This window comes from Amphiura filiformis, chromosome 19 (assembly GCF_039555335.1).
Source record: "Amphiura filiformis chromosome 19, Afil_fr2py, whole genome shotgun sequence".
Classification (NCBI taxonomy): domain Eukaryota; kingdom Metazoa; phylum Echinodermata; class Ophiuroidea; order Amphilepidida; family Amphiuridae; genus Amphiura; species Amphiura filiformis.
The window spans coordinates 24,200,490-24,226,906 of record NC_092646.1 but is presented as its reverse complement, the minus strand read 5'-3'; the positions used below and the strand labels follow the sequence as shown (position 1 = coordinate 24,226,906).

The 26,417-nt window shown below is 37.6% G+C and overlaps 3 protein-coding genes across 3 annotated transcripts in view; 1 reads left to right on the top strand and 2 right to left on the bottom strand.

The window, feature by feature from the left end:
• The window catches only part of LOC140141094 (histone deacetylase complex subunit SAP18-like), a 49,737-nt gene extending 45,135 nt beyond the window's left edge, over positions 1-4,602 (bottom strand). Inside the window, exon 1 of the mRNA XM_072162871.1 lies at positions 4,493-4,602. Coding sequence (XP_072018972.1) covers positions 4,493-4,567 — 75 coding nt within the window. The 5' untranslated portion in view covers positions 4,568-4,602. The remainder of the gene's footprint in view (positions 1-4,492) is intronic.
• A 1,560-nt stretch (positions 4,603-6,162) lies between these two features.
• On the top strand, positions 6,163-18,109 carry LOC140141091 (dimethyladenosine transferase-like). Its single transcript, XM_072162868.1, has 11 exons — positions 6,163-6,341; positions 8,080-8,153; positions 11,764-11,850; positions 12,498-12,559; positions 12,983-13,126; positions 14,013-14,136; positions 14,556-14,648; positions 15,333-15,397; positions 15,764-15,827; positions 16,326-16,432; positions 17,510-18,109. The coding sequence occupies exons 1-11, from the start codon at positions 6,284-6,286 to the stop codon at positions 17,550-17,552; spliced, it is 921 nt and encodes a 306-aa protein (XP_072018969.1). The 5' UTR covers positions 6,163-6,283; the 3' UTR covers positions 17,553-18,109.
• Positions 18,110-21,122: 3,013 nt separating this feature from the next.
• Positions 21,123-26,417, bottom strand: part of LOC140141090 (calcium homeostasis endoplasmic reticulum protein-like) — a 43,346-nt gene continuing 38,051 nt past the window's right edge. Inside the window, 2 exon segments of the mRNA XM_072162867.1 lie at positions 21,123-22,869; positions 23,527-23,600. Coding sequence (XP_072018968.1) covers positions 22,679-22,869; positions 23,527-23,600 — 265 coding nt within the window. The 3' untranslated portion in view covers positions 21,123-22,678.

Below are 26,417 nucleotides of genomic sequence, written 5' to 3'. Positions count from 1 at the left end.
TTTGACTGTCACTCCACAACTGTTGTCTGTGCTGAAATAAAATTTTGCCGTACTTTGCCCCTATAATATACATCTTACTTGTCAACAATGCGCCTTAATTTTTGAAGAAAAATGCAAAAATAGGCACAAAATTTGCCATGGGTGTAGTACCACCTTAAATTTTACTGTAATTAAAGCACTTTGGATTGCAAAAAAACAATAAATTATAATTTAAAAAAAAGACCCTCTAATTTTTTTAATTTTTTTTATTACCGGTATTTATTATCATTGTCAGATGAAACAATTTTACAATAAATCATTTTTAAACACCTAATATAACTGCAAATATCTAATAAAGAATCAATCATAACACAATATTTAGACACTCGAATTAAAAAATAGTTTGCAGTAATTACATTTTACTTCAATTGACAATAACATCATTGGGGAATACAGAACAGCATGATGATAAAAGAAATAAAATTGAAATGCGATCTCGAGGTCACGTCACATGGCTTTTTGCGATCTTTTCCTTTAGACCACACTCGCTATTATATAGAAACTAAATTATTACTTTTGCATGAAGGTTTACTTTTGCATCAAGGTTAAACAGTGGCCAGCTGAAGTTAAGGTTTAATGTATTGGTCTAATTGGAAAGAGGGAAATTATGGGGTAAAAAACAAGGTTAAAGCAACTTTTTGAAAACTAGTGAAAACAGCTTATTTTCTGCTAAGAAGTTTCAAAAACCAATTAAAGGGCATTTCGTGATCCACAGCCTCATCCCCCACTTTTCTCAAAAAAGTTGAGATTTTTATATCACTGGAAACCTCTGGCTACATAATGTTTATGTACAAAATATTTCTTGCAGATTAATTCGTTTTGCAAAGATATCGTGAAATTTGAATTTCGTTCTGGTGCACCAGAACGAAATTACAACGCATTGTCTATGGAGCAGTGTAATACACATAATCATGCATAACTCAAACGCAAAATCGGAATCAACTGAAATTTTGGGAATAGGCTTTTTTCGTGGATATGTACTGAAAAATGTCATAAAAAGAAGATGCTAGGATCACGAAATACTCCTTTAAAAAATTATCAGAAAAGCAAAAAATACCTTTGTGACATAAGCATCACGTCTGTGACATAAAAAAATGATCAGATGAGCTATGAGTGGAAAGTGGCAAACAGTTTGTGAAATAAGGGAATTTTTAAAAGCAAAATACATCACGTTTTTTGAGAAATTCGGCAACTTGAATAAATGCAGAATTGCGTCACACAGTAAAAACCTGTAAAGCACACTTGAAAATGCTTGATACGCGAGGGTAAATCATCGTCAAAACGAGAGTACATCAAAAGCTTGTGCTGGGCGACAGGCGCGTAGCCATGGCTCGGATCAGAAGGATTGATCCGACCAATATTTTGTTTAAAATATTTTTTAAAAAAGACAAAATAATATTCAAGTATTCATTTTTCTCAGAATATTGCTCGCAATTCTTATTTTGGGAAACAAAAACGCCCAAACTTTAGGCCTCGGGACTTGTCGTAGGCACATAGGCCTACACGTTTCTGTCAACAACAAAAAATGCATCTTTAAAAAATTGTTCGCGTTTGAAAAAAAAAGCTAATTTTAAGGGCATTTTTGATGGGCAAAACTTCGTGAAATCGCTAAAAAAGCTTGTTTTCCTCTGAAAAGTTTGCGAAATGAGTGCAAATTATTTGGCATAAATGTGTAAAGGGGGGGGCAAAAGATTTTTGGTGGACCGAGGGGGGAAGCAATTTTGACGAGCCGTTCAGACTTTTTCAAACGAAAATTGTGTACACAAATAGTGTAAACAAGATCAACCAAATGGTTTCAATAATGTGAGACCTTCATTTTCAAAAATTCCACAATCCTGAGGGGGGCACATCTAGTTCGCAAGGCAAACTTAAAAAAAACGGGCAAACAGACACATCATTTATCGGTATGACATTTTCGTTATTGGTGATGCCCTATCTAAGTTTGCACTGAAGTGCCATCTCAGTTTGGGTGCACGGACTTGGATCATGTGCTAATGAATTTTTATTTATTCTGGATAAGTAATGGAGTATTTATTACAATTTCAAGCATAGGAGTTTAGGTAAGAAGTACAAGAAGCTGTGTTATTAATATTATGACAAACATGCAACTATTTAAGCTACAGGAGCCTTGTATTTTTTTAGTACAAACTCTAATTGAAATCATGCAATTGCGTTGCACTAGCTTTTCGTATACACTTCGTCCCATACCGTTGTGCAGAGCTACTACGGTATGGGTTCCCTGTACTAGGGCACATCCCACCTCAGACACCCCCCTGCATTGCGCACGCGCTCAGGGATGGCCGCTACGACGCGACAATAATATGGGTTTTCTACATTTCACACTTTGGTGATCCCACCAATCCTAAATTAGTCGCTATGCGCCTGCTGCGCGCGCGAAGGAGTTTGGGTCACCGGTTAATTTGCATTCAGCTCTTTTACATCAAAAATTGTGATTAAAATGTGCATTTTGGAACAAAATAAAGCTTGTTCAAAAAAAATAAAAGGTATGTTTGTATTGCTAATAAAAAACCCTTTAAAAAGGGATGTACCGGGACAGGAATGATTTCATGTGAAGATTAAATAATCCTTCTGAAAGATGCTTGTAATGTGTAATATTTGACAGGCGAGACATGGTTTTAAAATGACAATTGTGATTCAAGGATGTACATCTAATTGATTGGCCTTGGTTGGATGCTTGCAATTTAACATATGGGGTAATCTCTGATATTTATGTGATATTGTTGGCTGGCAAAATAGGGAGATTTTGGATGGTGGGAAGTACTGGTTGATTGGTGGTATAATCATGGTGAAAAGGATTATTCCTAGTTGACACTAATTCACCTGTCCTCCTACTCAAATATTATTATCACCAGGTTTGGATGGCATGAGTAGGAAGCAGACACTGTTAGGGTACAAACACCTCTACACATATACCCCACATACATGGATTGCTAAATGGTCTTGTGGCCTAAAAAACAACCGACGTTTGCACCTTATATTAATTCATTCATAGCTCTTTTTGTTTTTTGAGAATTTAAGCATACAAAGTAACAAGCAAAATTTCGAGAAATATTATTTTTCGAAAACTGAACCCAAAAATAGCACCTTTAAAGCCAAGAATTGACTGTTTACTGATAATATAAAATTCAATCATTGCTTAGGACCTATGCCCTAATGCTTCATTCGAGTTGTGACATATTTGTCATCATAAAAATAGCCCCAAATATTTGAAGGTGATGTGTGCATCAATAGCTTTTGGTCATCATCGTGTTACCAGGAAATGTACATATTTCCAATATTCAGTGATCTTGCTTATTTATTAATAGGCCTACAGGTCTTCGATGTGAGGGATTCAACTTTTACCATGTTTACTGCATGTTGCATGGTCAAACATGTTACATGTTGTTGAAAATTATCCAACACATATTAAGATAACAGACCACCACAGACAAACCACCAGGAACATGAATAGAGTAAGATGTGTAAATTAAATATGTCATCATAACTCAGCAGGTAGCTCTCACCAGAGATATTGGATCACATACCATACAACACACTGAGATACTGAACTCACACAAAGCATGTATGGTACGGTACCCGGTGTGTCTGCCCACATGATCCCATAGCCTGCCAAGATAAGTGTTCTAGTGAAGAGAACCAGCAAAACTTCCTAGTCTAGATTCAGAAAAATTATTTTCCTAAAACATATACCTATTTTACCTTACCATGCAAAATCAACACAATATTTCTGATATCAGTTCAACCACAAGTTATATGTTTACACATTACAAGCATAAATCATCATCAAAACAACTTGATTCAGGTACGTGTTTTCTTTATGAATTTCTGTTTCATACATAGCCTAGAAACAGCAATTTTTTATATCCAACTAATAAGTACCGCGGCCAGCTTTGCTGGCCCCGGTACAAAAACATACCGTATGCTTTAATACTTTAACCTTGACCTTGTGTGCAACTGCAAGATGCGAAAGTTCATACATACACGCTATATAACGGCGCGCGTGATTGGTCGAGAGCCGGGCATAAACAGCGTTTATGTTCGTGGCCCGGATGTGCGATCGCTGGGTAGGGAAAACGAAGGAAATTCATGGTTTTTAAAGATGTTACTTGTTATTTTTTGTTATTATTTTGATGAAATAAGAATCACAAAATGTTCTGGTATGTATGAACGGGGTTCATTCATATATTTTCATGACTAAAAGGTATTGGTACATGAGATCAGGTATACTATTATAATAGGTAAAAATTAGGTATTTGTATCTCAACTCAGCAGCGCTAGCAGAAGTCCAGTGCATAATTCGGAAGCTTGGCCATTTTCCACTCGATGGTTTTGGACAATAGTAAGGGCGATTCAGACCCAAATTACTCTATTAATTGCAATCAGTATATAGCTAAGAGTTTTATCAATAATATGGTTTGTCTTTGAAACTTACCTTTTCCCTATCAACTGGTTTTCCAGCAGGTTTATTCTCCACTTCTGTCACGCGAGACTCTACATAGGACGCCATTTTGCTAAAGAAAGAGCGCCACCACGTAGGAAGTTTAGGGCGCAGATCACTATAACCGGCGAAGAAAACAATCTTATTTTATTCCCTGATGAGTGATGGGGTGCTGCAAATTTGGAAAATTTGAAACAAGAATAAGAATTTTGCTCCAAAATTTTCTACCTGATGACCCCTTTTTGAAATCTTTACCCAATGACCCCTTTTTTCAAAATATTAGGGGCTGTGCAATAATGAGCCCCGGGTGTAAAAGTTCCAAAAGGCTCGCCAAAAATCGCTTTCCCCCCTCGGCCCGCCAATACGGTAATCGCTTCCCCCCCTCTCGGCCAGCCAAAAAATCTTTGCCCCCCCCCTTGCACATACCAAATTTTTGGGATCCCAATTTGCAAACCTTAAATGGTGTATATACATGTTGCGAGCGCAGCGAGCATACAAATTTGCATATTTAAACGTTTCTGTACGGTTTCCAAAGCCCTTTTAGAGCGTTTTATTTAAAAGGCGCCCCAAGAATGTGTGCCAAAAATCACTTGCCCCCCCCCTCTCAGCTTGCCAAAAATTGCTTACCCGGCCCCCCTTTCGGTTCACCAAACATTTCTTGCCCCCCAATTTTACCCTACCCCAAGGGCTCATAATTATTGCACAGCCCCTTATATGGCCCGCCTTAATCATTTTGCTTGTACGTATGAACCGGCCCCTTTTTTAAAATAACGTTTTGTACCCGATTATCCCGATAGGCCCTACTTCGCGCCATCGCCACGCTGGTATAGGCACATAGGCCTACCGTCACTTCCCCCTTTATGTGCAAAACATATTTGCCCCCCGTTTTGACATGCCAAAAAACACCCCTCCTTTTAGGGGCTATGGACATCGAGCCACCAAAATTTCTAGTGGTCGCTCCCCCTCGGCCCCCTTTGCATAATGCCAAATTTTGGGTTCAAGTGAACTAAATAAAAATTTAGGCCTATAGTGTCAGTATACAGTAGTGAGCAGGACATTTTGCATAATGTGAATATTACTGTTTCCCTTTTTAGGGACCGATCATTATTTAATGGGTGTTTTGACAAAAATACCCACGTTTATGGTGACCAGTTTTCCCCCGTAGGCCCTGATCATTGGTGACACAATGGAAAAGGACCGATAATAATAATACAGGAATGCTACCCCCCCGCTTCCCGGCCAAAGACCGAGTTTTTGGCACGCAGCTCCAAAAACCCTGAATTTTGACCAAAACAGCACTGAAAGATCCTTGATTTTAATCATTTCAGCTTTAAAAGAATTGCTTCCTCATGATTTCAGATTTTTTTGGCCAACCAGCTAGCAGCTAGCTAGAAAGTTGACTGTTCGCAGCTCCAAAGAGGCCCCCCCCCTTCTACCGCTACGCCCAAAGACCCACCACCTCAAAGTTCCGGGGGAGCATACCCACGATGATAGTGGATAGTCAAACAATTCAAGTAAAACTGTTAGTATTTGACTGAAATTAATTAGAAGAAAGATATTGAAAGAGAAAATTTAAAAGCAATTATACCGCGGGTAGTTTACTTTCACCCCAATTATACTACACGTTCTCGAACTATTAGCTCCTAGTGGTGTGCGCCTGTAAGTTTACAATCGTAAACAAATCATTACGCAATATCAGGATATAGAAACGTGTTTGATTTTAGCCTCAAGAAATCAAAAGTTTCACTTGTTTTGACGGTATAAAGTTTGCACAAGTCTATCAAGATGCCGAAGGTTAAGGCGGAGAAAAAGGCACGGGTCCATGAAGAGGTTTACAAACAGGGTGAGTAGAAAAAATTAGCTTACAAAGCTCAAATGGAGTAAGCTTAAAATTTTAGTTGTAGAATTCGGAAGCCTGTAATTTTGTTCTCTGTGCTCTGCACACTACGGTAAGCGATGTATTCCAACCACCTGATCAAAAATGATTCCCTAACCATAATCCTAACCCTAAACCTAACCCGAACCCTAAATTCTTGATCCGGTGGTTGGAAGATATCGCTTACCGATGTACAAACAAACAGTCATATACCGTCCCAGTGTGGGCAAGTCATACGTCAGTATGACTTGCCCAGCTCAGCATAACACCAAAGTAAGATATAAGGTGGACAAGCTGTCAAAACAGTCAAAAGTCCCCTTGAATTGTATGCAGTGCCAGTGCATTCTCGCATATTCATGAGGGATGATTGTTCGATTATGCTGTGTCTAACAATCGTGTGCCTTCGTGATTACATAATGATATACCGCATATACCGTAAACATGGGAGTTCCAACAAGTGCTTTGAATGTGTTTCCAAAAATGATCCAAAAATGATTGCAAACCATTTGTTACTCGAGAACTCTAGCGTCAAATTTGCGCAAGATAGTTCAATGCATTTTGAAATCATTAACCCTAACACTGACCCATGCTTTTTGGTATCGGAAGTCAGAGAAGATCCGATTTTTCAAGAAGAAGAAGAATTTTGACTTGGCACCCCGGATTCGAACCTGAGACCCTCGCATGCCAAGCGTTTAACTAACGCGGACCGGTAGCTGCTCGGGTTATTGCTGCCCGCCAGCAATTCCGTGATCATATCACACCGGGTGATTGCGCCATGAGACCCTGGGATGCATGCATGTTATGAATTTTTCATCGTGGTATTTTGTGGTTTTACTGGTGTTAGGGGTAAAGGACACTCTAATCTGGAAAAATACATGTATTTTAACCCTAACACTGACCCATGCTTTTTGGTATCGGAAGTCAGAGAAGATCCGATTTTTTCAAGAAGAAGAAGAATTTTTGACTTGGCACCCCCGGGATTCGAACCTGAGACCCCTCGCATGCCAAGCGAACGAACGCGGACCGGTAGCTGCTCGGGTTATTGCTGCCCGGCCAGCAATTCCGTGATCATATCACACTTCGGGTGATTGCGTCATCGCAGACCCTGGGATGCATGCATGTTATGAATTTTTCATCGTGGTATTTTGTGGTTTTTACTGGTGTTAGGGTTAATAGACTATGACATGAATACAAATTATCAATTTTCATATTAAAAAATACAAAACATCTTGAATTTTTTTAAATTTTTTTAGGTCAACCATGAATGATCCTCGCATTTAGGTCTAGGTCCAGGGACACTACAAAACCGAAAAAATAAAAAACTGCCCGGGTAATGTAATCTTGGGCGGGTACCCGCTAGCCCGCCCGAAAATGCCAGCCTTACTTTTCACTTTTACGGCTAAAATTGTACCCTATTGAAATCAGTCTTTTTGAATAAAATGAACACATTCTCTGATATCTGTGGTCATCTTGTGACTCCCTACATTTTGGTCATCAAAAATTTTATGACCCCTCTAATTTTCAATCCAAAAATGTATGACTCCCCCAGTATATTTGGGACCCCCCTTCTGAAGAAAATGCCAGCCCCCTAACTGCAACAGATTGGCAGATATTGTAATTGGCATTTAAGAGTTAGGCTACTGTTACTGTTGCTTTTGCACATTTAACAACTAAGTACCGTACATTATCTTTCCTTGTTTCATAGGCATTTTATTTAACACTGACTTTGGGCAGCACATCTTGAAGAATCCGCTAATAGTTGATGCAATCATACAAAAGGTAGGTGAACTACATGTATATGTTACACGGTCAGGTCCATGGGAGCCGAAAGCAGCAAATTTGTTTATAAGGTAGCCTACATAGTAATTTTCAAAAATGCCTTATTTGGTCCCCATGGAGCAGATTGTGTCACATATGATATTTTACTAGTGCTTTGTTTAATTGAAATTGAATTTGACTTTATCAGCAAAATATTAAATTTCAGGATGGATGATGACTGATTTTAGTTTTTGCTCAAGATTAGTTTTGGGGAAAATAATTATAAAGGTTAGATGATGGCCAAATCAGTTTTTTAGAAGGACCACATAATTATAATTGAAGACCTAATTAAAAAGACTGGTTTGCGTCTGATACCCTGTCAACCAGACCAAACATGTCGTACTGCGCAGGTCCTCAACCAATCACACCGCGCCGTTGCCCTGACGTCAGACGCAAACTAGTCTTTTTAATTCGGTCTTCAATAAATAGCAATCCATTGTATATGGATGGATGTGGAGCAGGGTCTTAGGCAAGATTTGAAGGTTTGGGTGTTGTGTAAATTAAAAAAACTGGGTGTGTAAATTTAAGATTTGTGTACAAAGTATAGGCCATGTGGGCAAAAACTGGGTGTGTAATTTACAAATGTGGGTGTGTAAAACACTCCCTACACGGCTGGCTGCCTAAGCCCTTGATGTGGAGGGTGGGTGGGTGCTGGTGGGGTGTATTTATATGTGTTAAGGTTGGGTTAAGGTTTCTAAAATGGCCCCTCTTTCAAAGTATATAATGCCCCTGTCAATGTAACTTGGACACAAGTGTCCATGAGTATAATCAGAGCCAGATATAAAGATTCTAGCTTGCTCCTGATATTACCTGTCAATCAAACTCAGAAACAATTTGTTGTGATGAGTATGAGTGAAATTTCTGAACGTAGCATTTAACAGTGTTTTTCACCTTCAAATACAAACTGTCTCAAAAGTTAGGTAGGTCTCACTAAAGCCCACTTTCATTAAAAAAAGTGAGCTTTAATAGTGAGGTTTGGTTTTCAAGGTACATAGAACAAAATAGTGAGCTTTAGTTGTAGGGTGCACACAATTCATGCACTGAGATTTTGTGAGTTTTGGTTATCTAACTATATTTGTTAGAAGTGAGCTTCAGTGCTTCTGTTGTAATTCGGTTAAAACAATAGTGAGATTTAGTGAGATTCAGTTGTGTAATAACATTTTTTGAGTGAGATTTAGTGAGATTCAGCAGCAGACTGGATAAAGATAGGGAGATATAGTGAGGTTTGAAGCTGCAATTCTTTACGACCAGTTTGTGGTGGATGGGCACAGATTCAGTTAGTGCCTATAGATCATATGTTAAGAGTGAGATTTAGTGAGATTCAGTTAAGTGGCTATAGATCATATGTTAAGAGTGAGATTTAGTAAGATTCAGTGAGTGCCTATAGATCATATGTTTTAAGAGTGAGATTTAGTGAGATTCAGTGAGTGCCTATTATAGATCATATGTTAAGAGTGAGATTTAGTGAGATTCAGTTAGTGTCTATTGATCATATGTTAAAAGAGTGAGATTTAGTGAGATTCAGTGAGTGCCTTTAGATCATATGTTTTAAGAGTGAGATTTAGTGAGATTCAGTGAGTGCCTATAGATCATATATATGTTAAGAGTGAGATTTAGTGAGATTCAGTGAGTGCCTATAGATCATATATATGTTAAGAGTGAGATTTAGTGAGATTCAGTTAGTGCCTATAGATCATATTTTTAAGAGTGAGATTTAGTGAGATTCAGTGAGTGCCTATTATAGATCATATGTTAAGAGTGAGATTTAGTGAGATTCAGTTAGTGTCTATTGATCATATGTTAAAAGAGTGAGATTTAGTGAGATTCAGTGAGTGCCTTTAGATCATATGTTTTAAGAGTGAGATTTAGTGAGATTCAGTGAGTGCCTATAGATCATATATATGTTAAGAGTGAGATTTAGTGAGATTCAGTTAGTGCCTATAGATCATATTTTTTAAGAGTGAGATTTAGTGAGATTCAGTGAGTGCCTATAGATCATATGTTAAGAGTGAGATTCAGTGAGTGCCTATAGATCATATGTTAATAGTGAGATTTAGTGAGATTCAGTTAGTGCCTATGTTAAGAGTGAGATTTAGTGAGATAGATCATATGTTAAGAGTGAGATTTAGTGAGATTCAGTGAGTGCCTATAGATCATATGTTTTATTTAGTGAGCTTCAGTTAGTGCCTATAGATCACATGTTAAGAGTGAGTTTTAGTGAGATTCAGTTAGTGCCTATATATATCATGTTAAGAGTGAGATTTAGTGAGATTCAGTTAGTGCCTATAGATCATACATGTATGTTAAGAGTGAGATTTAGTAAGATTCAGTTAGTGCGTATAGATCATATGTTAAGAGTGAGATTTAGTGAGATTCAGTGAGTGTCTATAGATCATATGTTTTAAGAGTGAGATTTAGTGAGATTCAGTTAGTGCCTATAGATCATATGTTAAGATTGAGATTTAATGAGATTCAGTTAGTGCCTATAGATCATATGATATATTAAGAGTGAGTTTTAGTGAGATTCAGTTAGTGCCAGAGAGATTTAGTGAGTCTTGGAAGTCAACAAACTAAATATACTGTACAGTGCACATACTATATGGTTGTAAATGCTAAAACTTACTAAATCTCACAGTGAGATATAGTGAGTTTTAGTTCTCTAAATATTTTAAGATAACTTTTTAGTGAGATTCACTTTTACATATTTACATGCATTTTAATGCCAAAATATTTCAGGTAGGGTTAGGGTTAATAATTGGAAACTTTCTTTCCGTCATTCACCATGTCAACAATGCCTAAAAAAGTGTTGTTTTGCCTTGTAAAAGTATCGTAATTGTTCACCATTTTGTGCAATTCCTTTTCTCTGGATGAATCGCCTGTACCTTTCCACTCTATTAATCCTCTGAGCACTACCTGCTGATCTAACATTGCCTCTGATTGGTCAATTACATGATAATCTTTATTTTAATCACCAATCAGAACAGAGCTTTGCAAATAATTCATCCCAATTTCTTTGCGTGGTGAAATTATTCTAACAATGTTGCTGATTGGTGCAATTGATAATGAAAACATCTTTTTGACCAATAGGCAGGTAGTTCTCATGGGGTTAACCAATCACAGGTTGTAGGGAGTTGAACCTCAGACGCAAACTGGTAAACTCTGGCTCCAAGTATAGTAACCTATGATTCTAGTTATTTCCTCGGTCTAAGGTAACAGGTCAAAGGTCATTTGAGGTAATTTTCCAAAATTGCTCAAAATGCTCCCTTGGCCATAGAATCGGATAGATTTTGATGCAACAATTCAGTGGAGTGATATCCTTTAATTTTCATCTAGAGAAACACGTATAGTTTTCTGCAACATAACGCCATATACTGTCTTTTCACTGTGGAGCAACTTAAATAGGGTGGTCACCTCCAAACAATCCATATCCTAAATAATTTCTTAATCATACCGTAATCCTCACCTAATTCTAATCCTAATGCTAATCCAATATTCTCTTGGGTATTTATTGTAAAGTTTTGCCTGTATTGTTTAATGAATCCATGTTATTTATGTCTTGTTTTTTGTACAGGCTGCGCTACGAAGCATGGACACAGTGCTAGAAGTGGGTCCTGGTACTGGTAATATGACAGTCAAGATGCTAGACAAAGCAAAAAAGGTAACAGATCATTCAGTAATCATCACAAATCATCTTTGAAGTACTCTTAATTATTTTCAAATCACTCAGCAACATAACAACAAGTATAAAGCATTGGTATTGGGTTATTCACACTCCCTCTGTGGAAGATTTAGCTAAAGTCTTCCGAAGAGGGGGTATGGGCTTCAAATATAATTAACAATTGAATAACTTCCATTTGAATAATGCTCACTCCAGTTATGAAAGATAAGAGGGTAAAGCCATATGTGATACGATCTGGTCCATGGGGGCTAAAGGCGGCAAATTTAAAACTGAGATAATGATACAAATATGGAGTAAAAAAACAATACAATACATAAGAAAATAGACATCAAAAAGCGTCATAACTTTAGAACCAAGTATGCTTGACCTTTGGTGTTTTCAGTAAATAATAGCCTATTGTTTGTATAATGTAATAATTAAAGTAACTCAATTTTCAAAAATGCCTCCTTTGGCCCCCACGGACCAGATGTGTCACGTATACAAGGGGATAATGAATTTCAAAATGATTAACATAGCCAATTCCATTTCAAAAACATACTCCCTCTGTAGGAGATGTTTCCTAAATCTTCCACAGGGTATTTCAAATGTAATAGCTCACTGTGTTTGTGTTTATCTTACACTTTCAGGTTGTTGCTTGTGAAATTGATCCCAGACTAGTAGCTGAGCTGCAAAAGAGAGTTCAAGGAACGTAAGTAATCGCATATTTTTGCTTCTTCTTCCTACTTGCGTGTGAAACTTAAAAACTGGGAGATAGTTTAATCTCTGGGTGCTTTTTGAACAGCCGTTCACTTGTTTCAGCATCAACTTCAAGGAGTGCTTTCATTCCATTTGGCAGGCGAAAAAAAAAAGGGCATTCATTGATGATGTGATCATGTATAATGTTGTCTGGCCCCATTTCCACAAGCCCTGAAAAATTTGTATATTTGTGGGTCTGTTTTTCGTCAAATTTGGTACATTTTTTGGGTATGGTTTAAACCAAAATCAAGAGTCCCCTGGGGGGGGGGGGGGGTCTTAGCTTAGCTTAGAACCTTTTTGGATATCCCTGTCCTACAATAACAACCTCTGCATTTTCTACAAATGAATATGTTGATGATTTTTTTCTTTCTTACAGACCATATGCTAACAAATTACAGATGGTAGTTGGTGATGTGTTAAAGACAGACCTGCCATTCTTTGATGTCTGTGTTGCTAATCTACCATACCAAATCTCATCTCCATTTGTATTCAAGCTCCTGCTACACAGACCTCTATTCAGGTATAGTTCTTTTAATATTGAGTGTTAGTACACAAAAGGTGCAATGATTTATAGTGCACTACGTACAGGCACAATGCCTCAGCACACTTTACACAGGTTGTCGCTGACCACTACAGCCCCATATCATTCCGTAAACCATATAAACAACAACACAGGGACTTGTAGCTAAGAAGTACACACCCTAGACATCCCACAATTGACCTTCGGAGCTGGGATCAAAACTCGTCAGGTTTTGTATGGGTTGCAACAAGAGAGTTAGCAGAAATTCCTTGTTCTGAGGTATTTCAAGCTAATTCAATTTTTAACCAGAGAGAGCATACTAACCACCACCAGGGTTCGAACTCACAACATCTAGCACCATAGCCAAACTCCTTATCAATTGAGCTAACTTGACTGCTTGATAATAATGTCATGACCGAATGTGACCACTTCATGACTTTGCATGGGCACTTTTTAAGGACATGCAATGCATAGTTCTGGATTTGAAACTAGATGTTAAAACTTCAAGCTTTGGTTTTTGAAAATTGTATTCAGTCAGTGATATTCAGGAGGGAATCAGAACTTGTTGACATGTGCAGTTGTAACTTGAAATGGAGAATGATCCAGTAGTGTAAATGTTCATGTTTTTACACAAAATTAGGGTTAGGATTAGGGTTAGGGTTAGCTTACACAAAATAATTACATGAAGGATCAAACCAAATTGGAACTATTGCACAAATGACAGGCATGGCAACTTGATGCCCTGGCAACTCTCTAGTCGTTCTGACCCAACTAGATGTGATGCGATCTTGCTCTAGAACTCATGCACTACAAGTTCCACAGTCCTGAAACCAATAACTGTGAGACAAATAACTAATGATTGCAATATTTTTATATTTACTTGTAGATGTGCAGTTCTGATGTTCCAACAGGAATTTGCACTACGTCTGGTGGCTAAACCAGGAGATAAGCTGTACTGTAGATTGTCCATAAATACACAATTACTAGCCAGGGTAGACCACTTAATGAAGGTAAATGTTTATACTCAGTCACAATTCACCACACTGTTTAACCATCTTAAATTCAGAAAATGACTTGGAAATAGCTAGCTTAACATAACATCTAAATGTATACCTTGTATCCAAACCATGGCCATGATGCTATAAATATTTGAACTCAAGGGCATAGTCCCTTTTACAAGATTTGCATTTTAAAGCATACATCATGTAATTATAGGCAGTGCCTCTGATTGGCTACTTGAGCAATCTGCAGCTAGTCGGCAACAGTATAAGTTGACAGTGAGCGTATATTCCTTGTAAAAACATTTCCTTTTGTTTAATGTAGAATAAGTTGATGACTGATAAGCTGTGAACCTGAACATGAGACTTTGCTTAGGTTTATCTTAAGTTTATTCATATCTATTCAATATTTTTGCGTTTTTCTTGTCAAGGTTGGTAAAAACAACTTTCGTCCACCTCCTAAAGTCGAGTCAGCTGTAGTGAGAATAGAGCCTCGTAATCCACCTCCACCAATCAACTTTCAGGTAAGATATTCTAGGTCATATCTGGGTTTGTTATCTGCATTCGGTCTCAAAAGTCTAGAAGAAGTCAGTTAACACGTACCAAAAGAGTTGATTTTACTCTAGAACCTGCATTCTGCCCCAAAGTTCAAGCAAAGTTTTTGACAATGTATCATGTTCTGTGCTTGCCTTATTGAAAACAAGTTGAATCTATTACCCATCCTTAATTCTATTGTCAGCATTACAGTTTTTCAGAGTACATGCTTGCTTTATCTGAAACAAGTTTTGTTAAGTTGAGTTGATTGCCTGCCCTATGAAAACTAATTGACCTATCTCAAAATAGCAATAAGACAAAAATGTCCTTTACTCCTTTAACAAAATCAGTCATATCTGGAAAGTTGTTTGTGTCATAAACATGATTTTATTTTTGAGGTGGTTTTCTCCTATACTCTACTGATAACAGCAAAAGTATAAAATATACCTTGTTCGTAAGGCCTCATTGAATCAAAAATTTGTTTCACATTCCCACCTTTTTGGAAAAGTGATTAGTGATTTTGAATTTATCTCAATTTCAAAGTTGCCACCTTTGGCTCCCCCATGGACCAGATCGTGTCACAATTGGTCAATGGATCAAGAAGAATTTACCTTAGTTTCAAGATGTATTTTGTTGAGTTTTTAACTATTTTCCTCTGTTGTGTTACATTGCAGGAATGGGATGGTTTAGTAAGAATAGGGTTTGTTAGGAAAAATAAGACGTTAGGAGCAGCTTTTAAGTAAGTATTAACATAACTATTTGTACCTTATGTTTGCCTAAATTTGTAAAATCCTTATTTGCAAATTGGGTAATTAATGACCTTCCCAGCATAAGCAAGTGTGCAGGAGCAAATGATGGTAAAGTGCCTCCAAGGGCAGAAGACACACAATATAGTTTGGGGCTTGAACCGGGGATATTAGATTTTGAGGGATATTAGACATGCTATCATCAAACCATACATATGAGAAGGGCTTTTAAAAATGAACAAAATCAAAAGACATGAATATGAACTCTTTTGTATTATCTCAAGTTACTGTGTTTTCCATGTATCTGCCAAATAAAACTCAGACAAATCATAAGCATGTTTTGCTTTTTTTTCTGACAGGAATAAATCTGTTATGGATATGCTGGAGAAAAACTACAGAATACATTGCTCAGTTAAAAATGAGGTAATTATGTGAGCATTTTCCCTGGATTTATTATCCCGTACAAAAAAAGTAGACATCAAAAGCCATCTTTTTTCTGACAGACAACTCCCATGATGAGCCACCATCTTTGCTAGATCATCCATGATCCCATAGTCATTGCACACAAATTTTAACATCTATTATTTCGACATAGAAAAACCTCCTACTTTACCATCTGCATGATGGATATGTTTCAATTATTATTCAATGCTCAGTGGTGATAATAAGCTTGACCCCACAATTAAAATTTTGATGAGAAAACAATTACACTTGCATGAATTAATTCCAGCAGACAGCCTTCCCAGAGCTCTCTCTCCCTCACTATAACAACTCGCATTTGGCGTGTCTGCATGGTTTACTTTGCTCATCGTGAAGATCACACAGGCAACGTGGAAGTATCGTTATTAAACGGTGATGAACAACGGTGAAACAAGATTGAATCATTAATTATTCTTATATTTTTATATTTGTCCTCAATAGCTTATTGATGAGAGTTTTGACATGAAGCAAAAGGTGATGGACATATTAGAGAAGAATGAGTTTGATAAGATGAGAGCAAGAATGATGGACATTGATGATTTCCTCAGGTAGCTATCAATCAATCAATCAATCAAATAAAATCAATATATCAGTCATTCAAACAAACTAACAATCAGTCAATCAATATGCGGATTTAGGGTTTCTCTACCGGAAGTCAATTTGTGCCGAAATTCCTTCCCACAATGCAATAGCTATTTTGCATAACAATAGATACAGTTCGGAGATTAATCCATATTCTTTGTTATGCAATACGCATATTGCATTGTGGGAAGGAATTTCGGCACAAATTGACTTCTGGTAGAGAAACCCTAAATCCTTGTATACAGTGATCACAACAATTTTAAACTGATGAATATGAGCAAGACATTCATTGGCTATGTATGTACAACTAAGTTAGAATTCAGCTGTTCCAGTCTTGATGATCACTAATGTGAACAGAAGTACCGTACTGACGCGAGTATAGTCCCACCTTTGAGTAAAGTCCCACCCCCAAATTTTCAAAAATGTCAGAAATTAAAAAAAAAAAAATTTTAAGTTATTTATTTTTTCGGCTTTTGAGTGTCCCTGGACCTAGACCTAAATGCTAGGATCATTCATGGTTGATTAAAAAAAAATATTGTAGGCCTATGTGTTTTGAATAAATTTGTACTCATGTCATACTCTATTAATGATTTCAAAATGCATTGAATTTGTATTTTTTTTTTTTTTTTTTAATTGAGTATAGTCCCACCCCCAATTTTGTAAAATGTTCACCCAAAAATGGGGTGGGACTATACTCGCGTCAGTATGGTAGTTTTAAAACTTTTAACAGAAACTTTTCCTTTACCTTGTCAATGTTTTCGGTAATGACATGTTACCATCCTCAGGCAGAAGTAACTGGCCGATTGTCTTCTTCACAACTGCATGGTTTAGGTGTTTCTAGATCAAATTTTTTCGTAAATTTTCGGTAGATCTTGGCCTGTCTGTTTAACTTAACTTATTCTTCCTTTGTTGCTATGGATTCCTTGATCTTCCTGTTAAGAGCTTTGTTTGTCCTTTTTGATGATTTTTATATTTCGAGAGTCTATAAGATGTTCTGAGACAACAGATGACTGATGCATTTTTGTTTTCCATTTTTTTTTCAGGTTATTACAAAGTTTCAATGCAGAGGGTATACACTTTTCATAACGTGACCTTGACATAAACAACAATATTTATATTTTATGACAATGTGTCGAAAGTGGTGGAGACACAGGGACACGCTCTTCAAATGTTAAAGTGCTTTTCAAAACTTCATCACTTCACCAGCACATATATTACTGTGTAGCCAATATTTTCAGATGGTTGTTTTTTGGAATTATAATTTTAACTGTGACTATGAGTATTCCTCAATTACTAGAATCAATATTCAAATTCAAGAAAACATGACTAATACCGCAAAACCCCATCTACAAGCATATAGAGTGCTTCTGATGAAAGCTACATTAATCCAGGCACCATTATGGAGTTCGAACAAATAAATTACGGATCCAAGCATATGCAAACAAGTATTATTTAAGATCAATCTATTGTATTGGTATATTTACGCTTGCTTCGAATTAATTTAGCTTTCATAAAAAACACTATTATGCTTGTAGACGCGGTTTTACGGTAATGCAATAATGTTAATGACTAAGAAGTGCTGGTGAACTGAGCTAGTTTTGGAACAGTACACTTCAATTGAGCTGATGGTCCATGCCAATGTTGAACAAAGAAACACCCAAGTTGCGTGTCTTCGCATTTGTGTGAAAAGACCGTAAAAAAGCGAGTAGCAGTTTTGTCTGACGCACTTCATGGATCAATCGGCCCTCATTACCAGGCGATGCCGAGACTGACTGTTTGGAGTTTGTCTGTATCTTTTTAGTCCATGAAGATAGCACTTAGCTGGGATGATTCTCAGTTTCACAGGAAGCAGCTTTCCATGAATATCCAGCCGTATCTGGTCGTCACACAATAAAAAATTCTTACCAGCTGGGCAGCGTGTCCGGCAAGATGTAAAATGAGTTTTGTAATAGCCATTTTTTTATTCTGACAACTTATCCGTTTTAATTTTGAACATTGATCAGAATCAATTTTTGATCCACACAAATCATACAAGAACCTTTTGCAAGTAGGATACATTCACAGATTCACCCGAAGTCCAACCCTGGGATAATGTGACTTGAAAAGATGAGAAACCTGAGAAATTCTTATATTTTATAGTCATGGAGTGACGTGTACTTTATATTTAGTGATAGAGTACTATGTAAGTGTAAATAAAAGGATGCACTTGTCGGCTGCTAAAAATCATCCCCAAGTCACATGTGACTTGGGGATGATTTTGAAGTGACCTCCACTTGAGAGGAGTCTGGTATTTATTCCTAGCTATTATGTGAAATGAGACACATAGTAGTAGCTATTAAACAAGTGTATCCTTCTGATATGGATGTACACATACCGTAAAGGTTTGCCTAATGGCGAACCTGGGCTCCTTTGCCTTGGGGTAAATTTCATGTACAAATAGAGAGCTCCCTCCTCTATAAATCCCAACAAGAATTAAGGGTACGTGCCCTTATTTGCTGGTGGAATTTTTGTGGGAGGGCACTTTTAGTTTGTGTCTAAAATTCCAGTTATGTCAAGGGAGCCCATAGCGCCACTACATTTACGGCATACACAGATTGTTTCCGAATGGGAGCAGGTCTATTTTGAATACAAAATTCTTAGTTTTTGCAAAGATTAATGGATTTAGCATTGTAAAACCATCCTAAAAACATAATAGTAAATCATTGAATAATGAATTAGTAGGATCGATTACTGGCACGGAAATTATCATGTACAGCGTGTCATACCCAGCAGATAGCACCACCTTGGGTTTGGTATGACAATGCACACACACACATTTTCCATACCATACTTATGCTTCACCGAAGAAGTTGAACGAATAGTAATACTAAATAATATTGTTATGAATTCGGCAAACGGCCAAATCCGGATTCGCCTGTTGGTAAATTCATGTTACGCATGCATTATTTTTGAATTAGTGAACAATGGATCAATGCTTTATACCTATATAGAGGGCAGCGTATCAATTTTCTAATGGCTATTATCGTTGACTGTACTGTGATGCACCGTCAGCTAACCCTCTATGCCACCCTCTTTTGCTTACTTATAAATGCTGTTATCGTCTTATCTCTGTTAAATATTGATATGCTGCCCTCCATTGCTAAAGCATTAATCTCTTGTTCGCTAATTCAAATTTTACCAAAAGCCGAATCTGTATTCGGCTGTCTGCCAAATTCATAACGATATGTACATGTAGTCATGCATGGATAAAATGATTCACTGCAACTTGAATAATTTACAAAAAATTCTCACACAGGAGAATAATTTATTTCATCTGGCATTTGACGAGAAGTTCTGAGAGTGACATTTCAACATAATTATGAACACATCAATAAATTAGTCCAACGTCTTGCCGGTGTTTGCCTGTTGCGACAGATTCCGACTAATTTTCCACCAGCTCTTCTGCAGAAAAAATAGGGAGTATAAAGTCCTGAAGAAAGCTAATTACTTGAACTGAAAATTGCTGTGTGGAACTGAAAACATGACATCTGTTACAACGTGAAAATGCCCGCAAAGACGTTGGATTATTATAGCTTGGCCAAGTCAGAAAATCAAATAATAAACACAGGAAATGTATAGGGTGGGCCAAAAAAACAACTTACAAAAACTTTATTCTGTCGGTCCGACATCCGGGCTATTTCTAGTCTCGGGGGCCCAAACTGCATGTTGCTCACAGTTTATTATGAATGACAGAAACCGGCTGTGAAGGAAGCTACATAGCGATGTTGTTCACTCCAAATTCAATTTCGGAAAAACCAACACTCGGCCATGGAATTTAATTTAATTTTAAGTGTGTAAATTAACCGGTAAATCAAGTAAGTAACTTCCTCTTGTTTGATTCCACTGATAATTTGCAATTGAAATGTACACAACACCAATACCCACCCACAGAATAGATATGGTACAAACTTATATTCACTAATTGCATGGTTCAGCCATTATGCACAATGCCTGAGGAGAGCCTCAAACTGGCATCACACATGAATGAGGAGCGAACCAGTCATATTACATTGTGTTTAAAGTTATGTAATTATTCCTTTCATCTGATGTCAGTTCGAGGCTCTCCTTGCACATAGTACATAATGGCGGAACCGTGCAAGTAGTGAATAGTCTCAAATGGAAGCTGATGCTTAAGTTTTATTCCATACCACATTGGGTTCCTCAAGTCCCAATCCATACACCCCCTATGGAAGACATAACCTTAATCTTCAACACAGGGAGTGTGAATTTCAAATGGGGTTGCCTGAATGGGCGTCTCCATTTGAAATCTACACGCCCTGTATGGGGATTAAGGTCATTTCCTCACATGTAAGGTTGTTAAGTTCAACCAAAATCCACCCTGTACTTATACTAACATGAAACAAAAGTGAATTTGAATTTAATTTCAACTGACATGATCAAATATTTTTGCACTAAAGGACTAATTACAATGAGGCATGTAATCTCACATGAGGGGTAAGTGACATAAAGATGTAACTCCATTTTTTGCGAAAATGAGATTTTGATATCAAAATTTACAGAAACATGAGCACTCTCCAATAAACACAGAAGTTACTCCATTTAGCACCCCATTTAAATCAATGGCCAGTGAAACATAGACTTTTAAGTTAAAACTACATAAGTCAATGTGGACCATTATTCTCAGATTGGCCAAAATGGAGTTATGTCTTTGTGTCACTGACCCCTTGATATAATGTATGTTATGGTATTGTAAATAAAATACTTGATCTTACATTTTGTGTCTTTACAATAATGTTCTTCACACATTGTGCTGTGCTGACTGGTCTGTACTACAGTTTATGTATTGTGAAAGTCAAAATATTTGTGATACATTTAACACACAAAGATCTTGAGTGGTAAAGTCATGTCTAAAAATAGGTTTGAAATTTTTGCAACAAGAAAGTAAATTGTATAGTCATGTTCACTATCTAAACAAAAGTGAGCAAAAACCATTGCTCACTCACCAAGGTCCCCTAAAGTTGTTTGCTTGGCTGTGTCCTACTGACTGTCTCGGCTGTCCCGACCGTTTAACTTTTTTTTTTTTTAATTTACAATTTTCCCAAAAAAGTCACAATATTTTTACATACAAAGTTCTTCACATTATGCTTTTAGTACATGTACTTGGAAAAAAAAGGATATAAGGGGAAAAAAACTTCAGACCGACTGACCCAATTTCTGAAAGTGATCTATGGACAAGCAAACAATTTATTTTTAGGCCTAATTGATAATTGCCACTTTTGGTCATATTCACAGCTTCATTAATCTTTGGCACATTTTTATGCTGGCAGATTTGTGGTTGGGCATTTGAATTTGATATTTGGTTCACTATCCAGGGGGCCAGTTTTGTGAGAAAAGTGTCCCCTGGTCAACTAAAATTGAGATGGAACCAGGGCCATTTCAGAGTTTCTGGGGCCAAACGGCTCCTGTCTTCCACTTATTTTCACCCTTGAACCAGAACCAAACTACAGCGGTTTCCATGAAAAGTACAAAGTTGTTGACAAGTGACACAATTATACACAGTTAAATGTATGTGAAGCAATATCTTTTTTTTTTGCACATAAAACAGGCTGCAATATACTGAAATCTCATTCAAATTGGACTACCAGTTCCTGACTTGTGCTTACGGTTCCCACACACTTTGCTTTTCCATTATGTAGAAATAATCAAAAAATTTACACCTCGCTAGTGAGATGTCCTGCACCCTCTGACGGTGCTGAGTCTCAATAGCACATCCAACAGCGCCCCCATGTGTTTATTAGGGGCTGAAGAAAGTCTAGCGAATTGCAGACAGAAAGTTACCCAAAGTTGAGCTATTTTGAGAGTTTTAAATCAAAAGTCAGTTTTGCCATTTTGGCATGCTATGTCAGAATTGGGCTCTTCCTTTTAAAATCCACACTCCTCCTGTGGAAGATTTTGGAAATATCTTCCACAGGGGGAGTATGACTTTCAAATGGAATTTGCACATTAGCCAACTCCAATTGAAACCCACCTTCCCTCTGTGGAAGATTCAGATTGAATCTTTCTCAGAGGGTGTATGAAATTCAAATGGAGCTGCCTAATGTGCTTATTCCATTTGAAATTCATACTGCCCCTGTGGCAGATATTTCCAAAATCCTCCACAGGGGTAGTGTGGCTTTTAAATGGAATAGCCATGTCAACTTAAAACCTCCTCATCATGAGGTACCGTCTCTAGATCTCATGCGATTGATAAATGTCTGACTCTTAGTCTTGCGGAAACTTTCAAATGGGTCGTTCATAGAGACACCGACTCCTTTATACATGTCCATCTTGTCGCGAACCTCTCCTCCTTGGATGGGGTCCACTATGCCTTGCTCCTTGGCTCCCAGACCTTTACCTGACCAACCTGGAATAGGAGAAAAGGTAAAGAAGGAATGGAGTTTTAAGCAAACATATATTACAAACAGATGTAAGATTAGTATCTTTGCAAAGAGCGGTATTGTAGTCAATTGCAGACATACACAGGTGATGAGTGCAACCTGCTTGTTGTGCAGGGCGATATAGTCAAAAATTGTATTCATCTATTGCTCTGGTAGTTCATCCGATTATGACGTCACTTCTACAGTGAAAGTATTCAGCTAGGTCTTGGATTAAATTTCCAAACATATAGAAAGAAATTTCCTCTATACTTGGTTGTCAAAAGAGAAAGGTTTCCTGTATATAAGCAGGGCTGTCAACTCTCACACATTGGGCGCATTTGAGCACTTTTTCACGGTCTCACGCCAAGGTAGCATAATCTCACGCCAAGATAGTAAATCTCACGCCAAGAGCTGCAAAATAATTAAAATCTCATACATTGTAAAAATAAATAGTTGCCCCCCCCCCCCACTTTTTAGATTCTCGAGCACTATGGCTCAAATAATCATGGGTCAAAATGAACATTGTAGTCAGGGCAAACAATAATTCCATTCCAGTACGCTACTGTTCATCAGTGTCTCACGTCACACAATTCAAAAAAGTTGACAGCCCTGTTATAGGATTGGCATTTCAGATGTAAACTTACCCATTTTCTTCATCAGCATAGCTCCCTTGTTATCTTCTCCCAGCTTGCCTTCATGTGTCTGATAAAACGCTTGACTGCAAGGGATAAAATAATACAAATAATCATGAATTCCAGTGTCCAGGATTGCAATACACTGTAACACGATTGTTTGATTGCATGTAAAACAGAGTCATTTGTAAGGAAAGTTGAACAATGATGGCACTATTTATCTTAAATCTTTGAAATGAAGACATCGTGTAATTGACCAATCAGAGGCAATGTTAGATCAGCAGGTAGTGCTCAGGGGGTTAATTTCTACACTTGTTGATCAAAAAGCTAAATTAAGATACATTTGACCATGGTAGATCATTATATTTAAATTTACTGTAAAAAACATAAATTTTCTAATACCGAAATCAACCCAATTAGCACCCATGTGCTTCAGTCATTATAATGGGGTGCTCATTATTTACAGTTTTACGGAATTTAAACTTAAACATTTTATATCTGCCATGCAATATAACACTGCAATTCAATGTAAAGATAAAGGAACATAGAATGGGGTATTCCATACACCCCCTATGAAAGACATGACCTTAATCTCCCACACAGGGGTGCAGATTTCAAATGGAGTTACCCATTCAGGTATTGGCAATTGGCAATTTTTGGCCATCAAACTTTGCCTGTTCTTGTGCCTACACTGATTGGTTTATTGTGTCTGTTTCTACTGCACCTTTGTATTCCCATTGATCCTTGTTATTTTTGCAGGTTTAGCAATTCTGTGGGCCTTGGAACAGGTAATTTTTGGCTATCGAACTTTGCCTACTTCTGTTTTTGTCCCCCTGCATATTGTCTAGTCTGTATTTTACTTGTTTCCCCACAAGTTGTGTACCTTGCTCTTTTTCTTTCCTGTTGTTCCTATTCAAGGTATCCTCTTGTATCATTTATTGATCGTTGATGTGTTTTGTGTCCTCGTCCGTTGGATTCACCATTACCCAATTGTTTTGGTTCAAAAGTACTGAAAATTGAAAAGCCATGCTGAAAAGCTGAAACTTAATGCTGCACTTCCAATTAGCTCCCCGTCGCAAACTCAATGGCTTCCAACTCCGGCTACCGACAAACTCCATGACAGCGTATACTCCCCATCTGGTAACTCTCCCTGTTCCTCACAGAGTGTAACCGACGATACTCTTCTGATAGCGTGCACTCTTCTCTCCAATAACTCCTCACAGAGTGCAACCGACGAACCCCTCTGATAGCATGCACTCTCTTCTGCGATAATTCCTCCACACAGAATGCAATCGACGAATCCCTCTGATAGCGTGCAATGCATTCTCCTTGTTGCTAACTCGACTTCCGACGAACCCCTCTGATAGCATGCAGTCATGCACTCTCTTCTGCGATAATTCCTCCACACAGAATTAAACTGACAAACCCCTCTGATAGCGTGCATTCTCTTTGTTGCTAACTCGCCTTCCGAAAACTCTCTTTGGCTCATGACAGAATGCAACCGACGACAGCTCCCGACACTGAAAACTCTCCTTATGAAAACTCTCCTTTTTAAAACTCTCCTTGTGACACTTTCCTTTTGGTAGGACTGCTCAACATAAGTTTACTCTTGAGCATCACATTTTGTAATGTTGCAATAATAAACATCAATAATATGAAATACTGAGAAAGGATAGACGATCAATATCTTCGAATGTCTGCTCATAACTGTGCACGGTGTGTGAAGTACGATAGTATCAAAATCTCGGCTACCATTGGTTACTCCACACAAAAATAATATAGTGATAAATTTGGATTCTTGCGTGTATTTCACCACAGCATGACAGTATGCAAACAACTCGCCAAACAACTCAACATAAAAAAACTCGCCTTCACATAACTCACTCGGTATGTGATAACTTTTTAAAAAACACATCCATTTGCAGCAACTGATACAACAGTGCACTTTATATAATACACAACTTTTAGAAATATATCTTACTCTACAACATTTTTAACATATGTAATCCTAGGGTTATCTTCTTTCAGTTATCTCGCTCCAACCACACTCCGTCTTTACTCTTTACACCAGTTTGTACTTCTTGACTCCCCTCTTCTTCCAATAAATAGTCAAACCCAGTATACTGTCTTCACTGCTGCTACTTTCTTCAGTTTTCTTCACTTGTTCCAGCGGCTTTTCTTTCGACTCCTCCACTACTACTGGCTTATTATATCTGTCCTCACATTCCTTCATTAACTTTCTTTCTGCCTCCTTTTCTGCATCCTTTTGCTGTTTAATCCTCCTTTCCGCTTCACTTATCCTTTGCTCCAAGTATCGTTTTTCTCGCTCCCACTTATCTTCTGCTGCCTTCTGTTCTTTCTGTTCTCTCAGGTCTTCTTCTGCCCTTTGTATCTTTCTCTTTAATGTGTCTAACTCGTCCTCACTTCCGCTTCTACGTCGTTTGTACACTCTCTCCTCCCGTCGTGGTGTTTCTCTCACGCTTCGTCCCCGCCTTTCCATGTCTCCTTCAGGGCAGTTTCTTGCGATGTGTCCCATCTTCCCACACACAAAGCATATTCCTGAGCTCATCCTGTAATATTTGGTATGTGAACTTTAAAACACGATGAATATTAGAAAAAAGTGTGCCACTAAAACTGATGTGCTACTCCAACTTACTTGTCCTTACCCAATAACTTTGCCTTTCAACCCGCTTTCTAAACAGTATTTACAGTCAACTTCAATTTCCACAATCTCGAAACTTGTGTCCACGAAAGGTCAAACCAATTCGTTGACAGAGTGCAACACTATCGTAAGTGCAGTCAAATGTAATAGCTGCCTTTTGTAAAACCCTCATCATGCTAATATTGTAAAGGGTTCATGTTCTGTATACTTTCCTGATGGCCACTAAGCTAACCCCAAGATA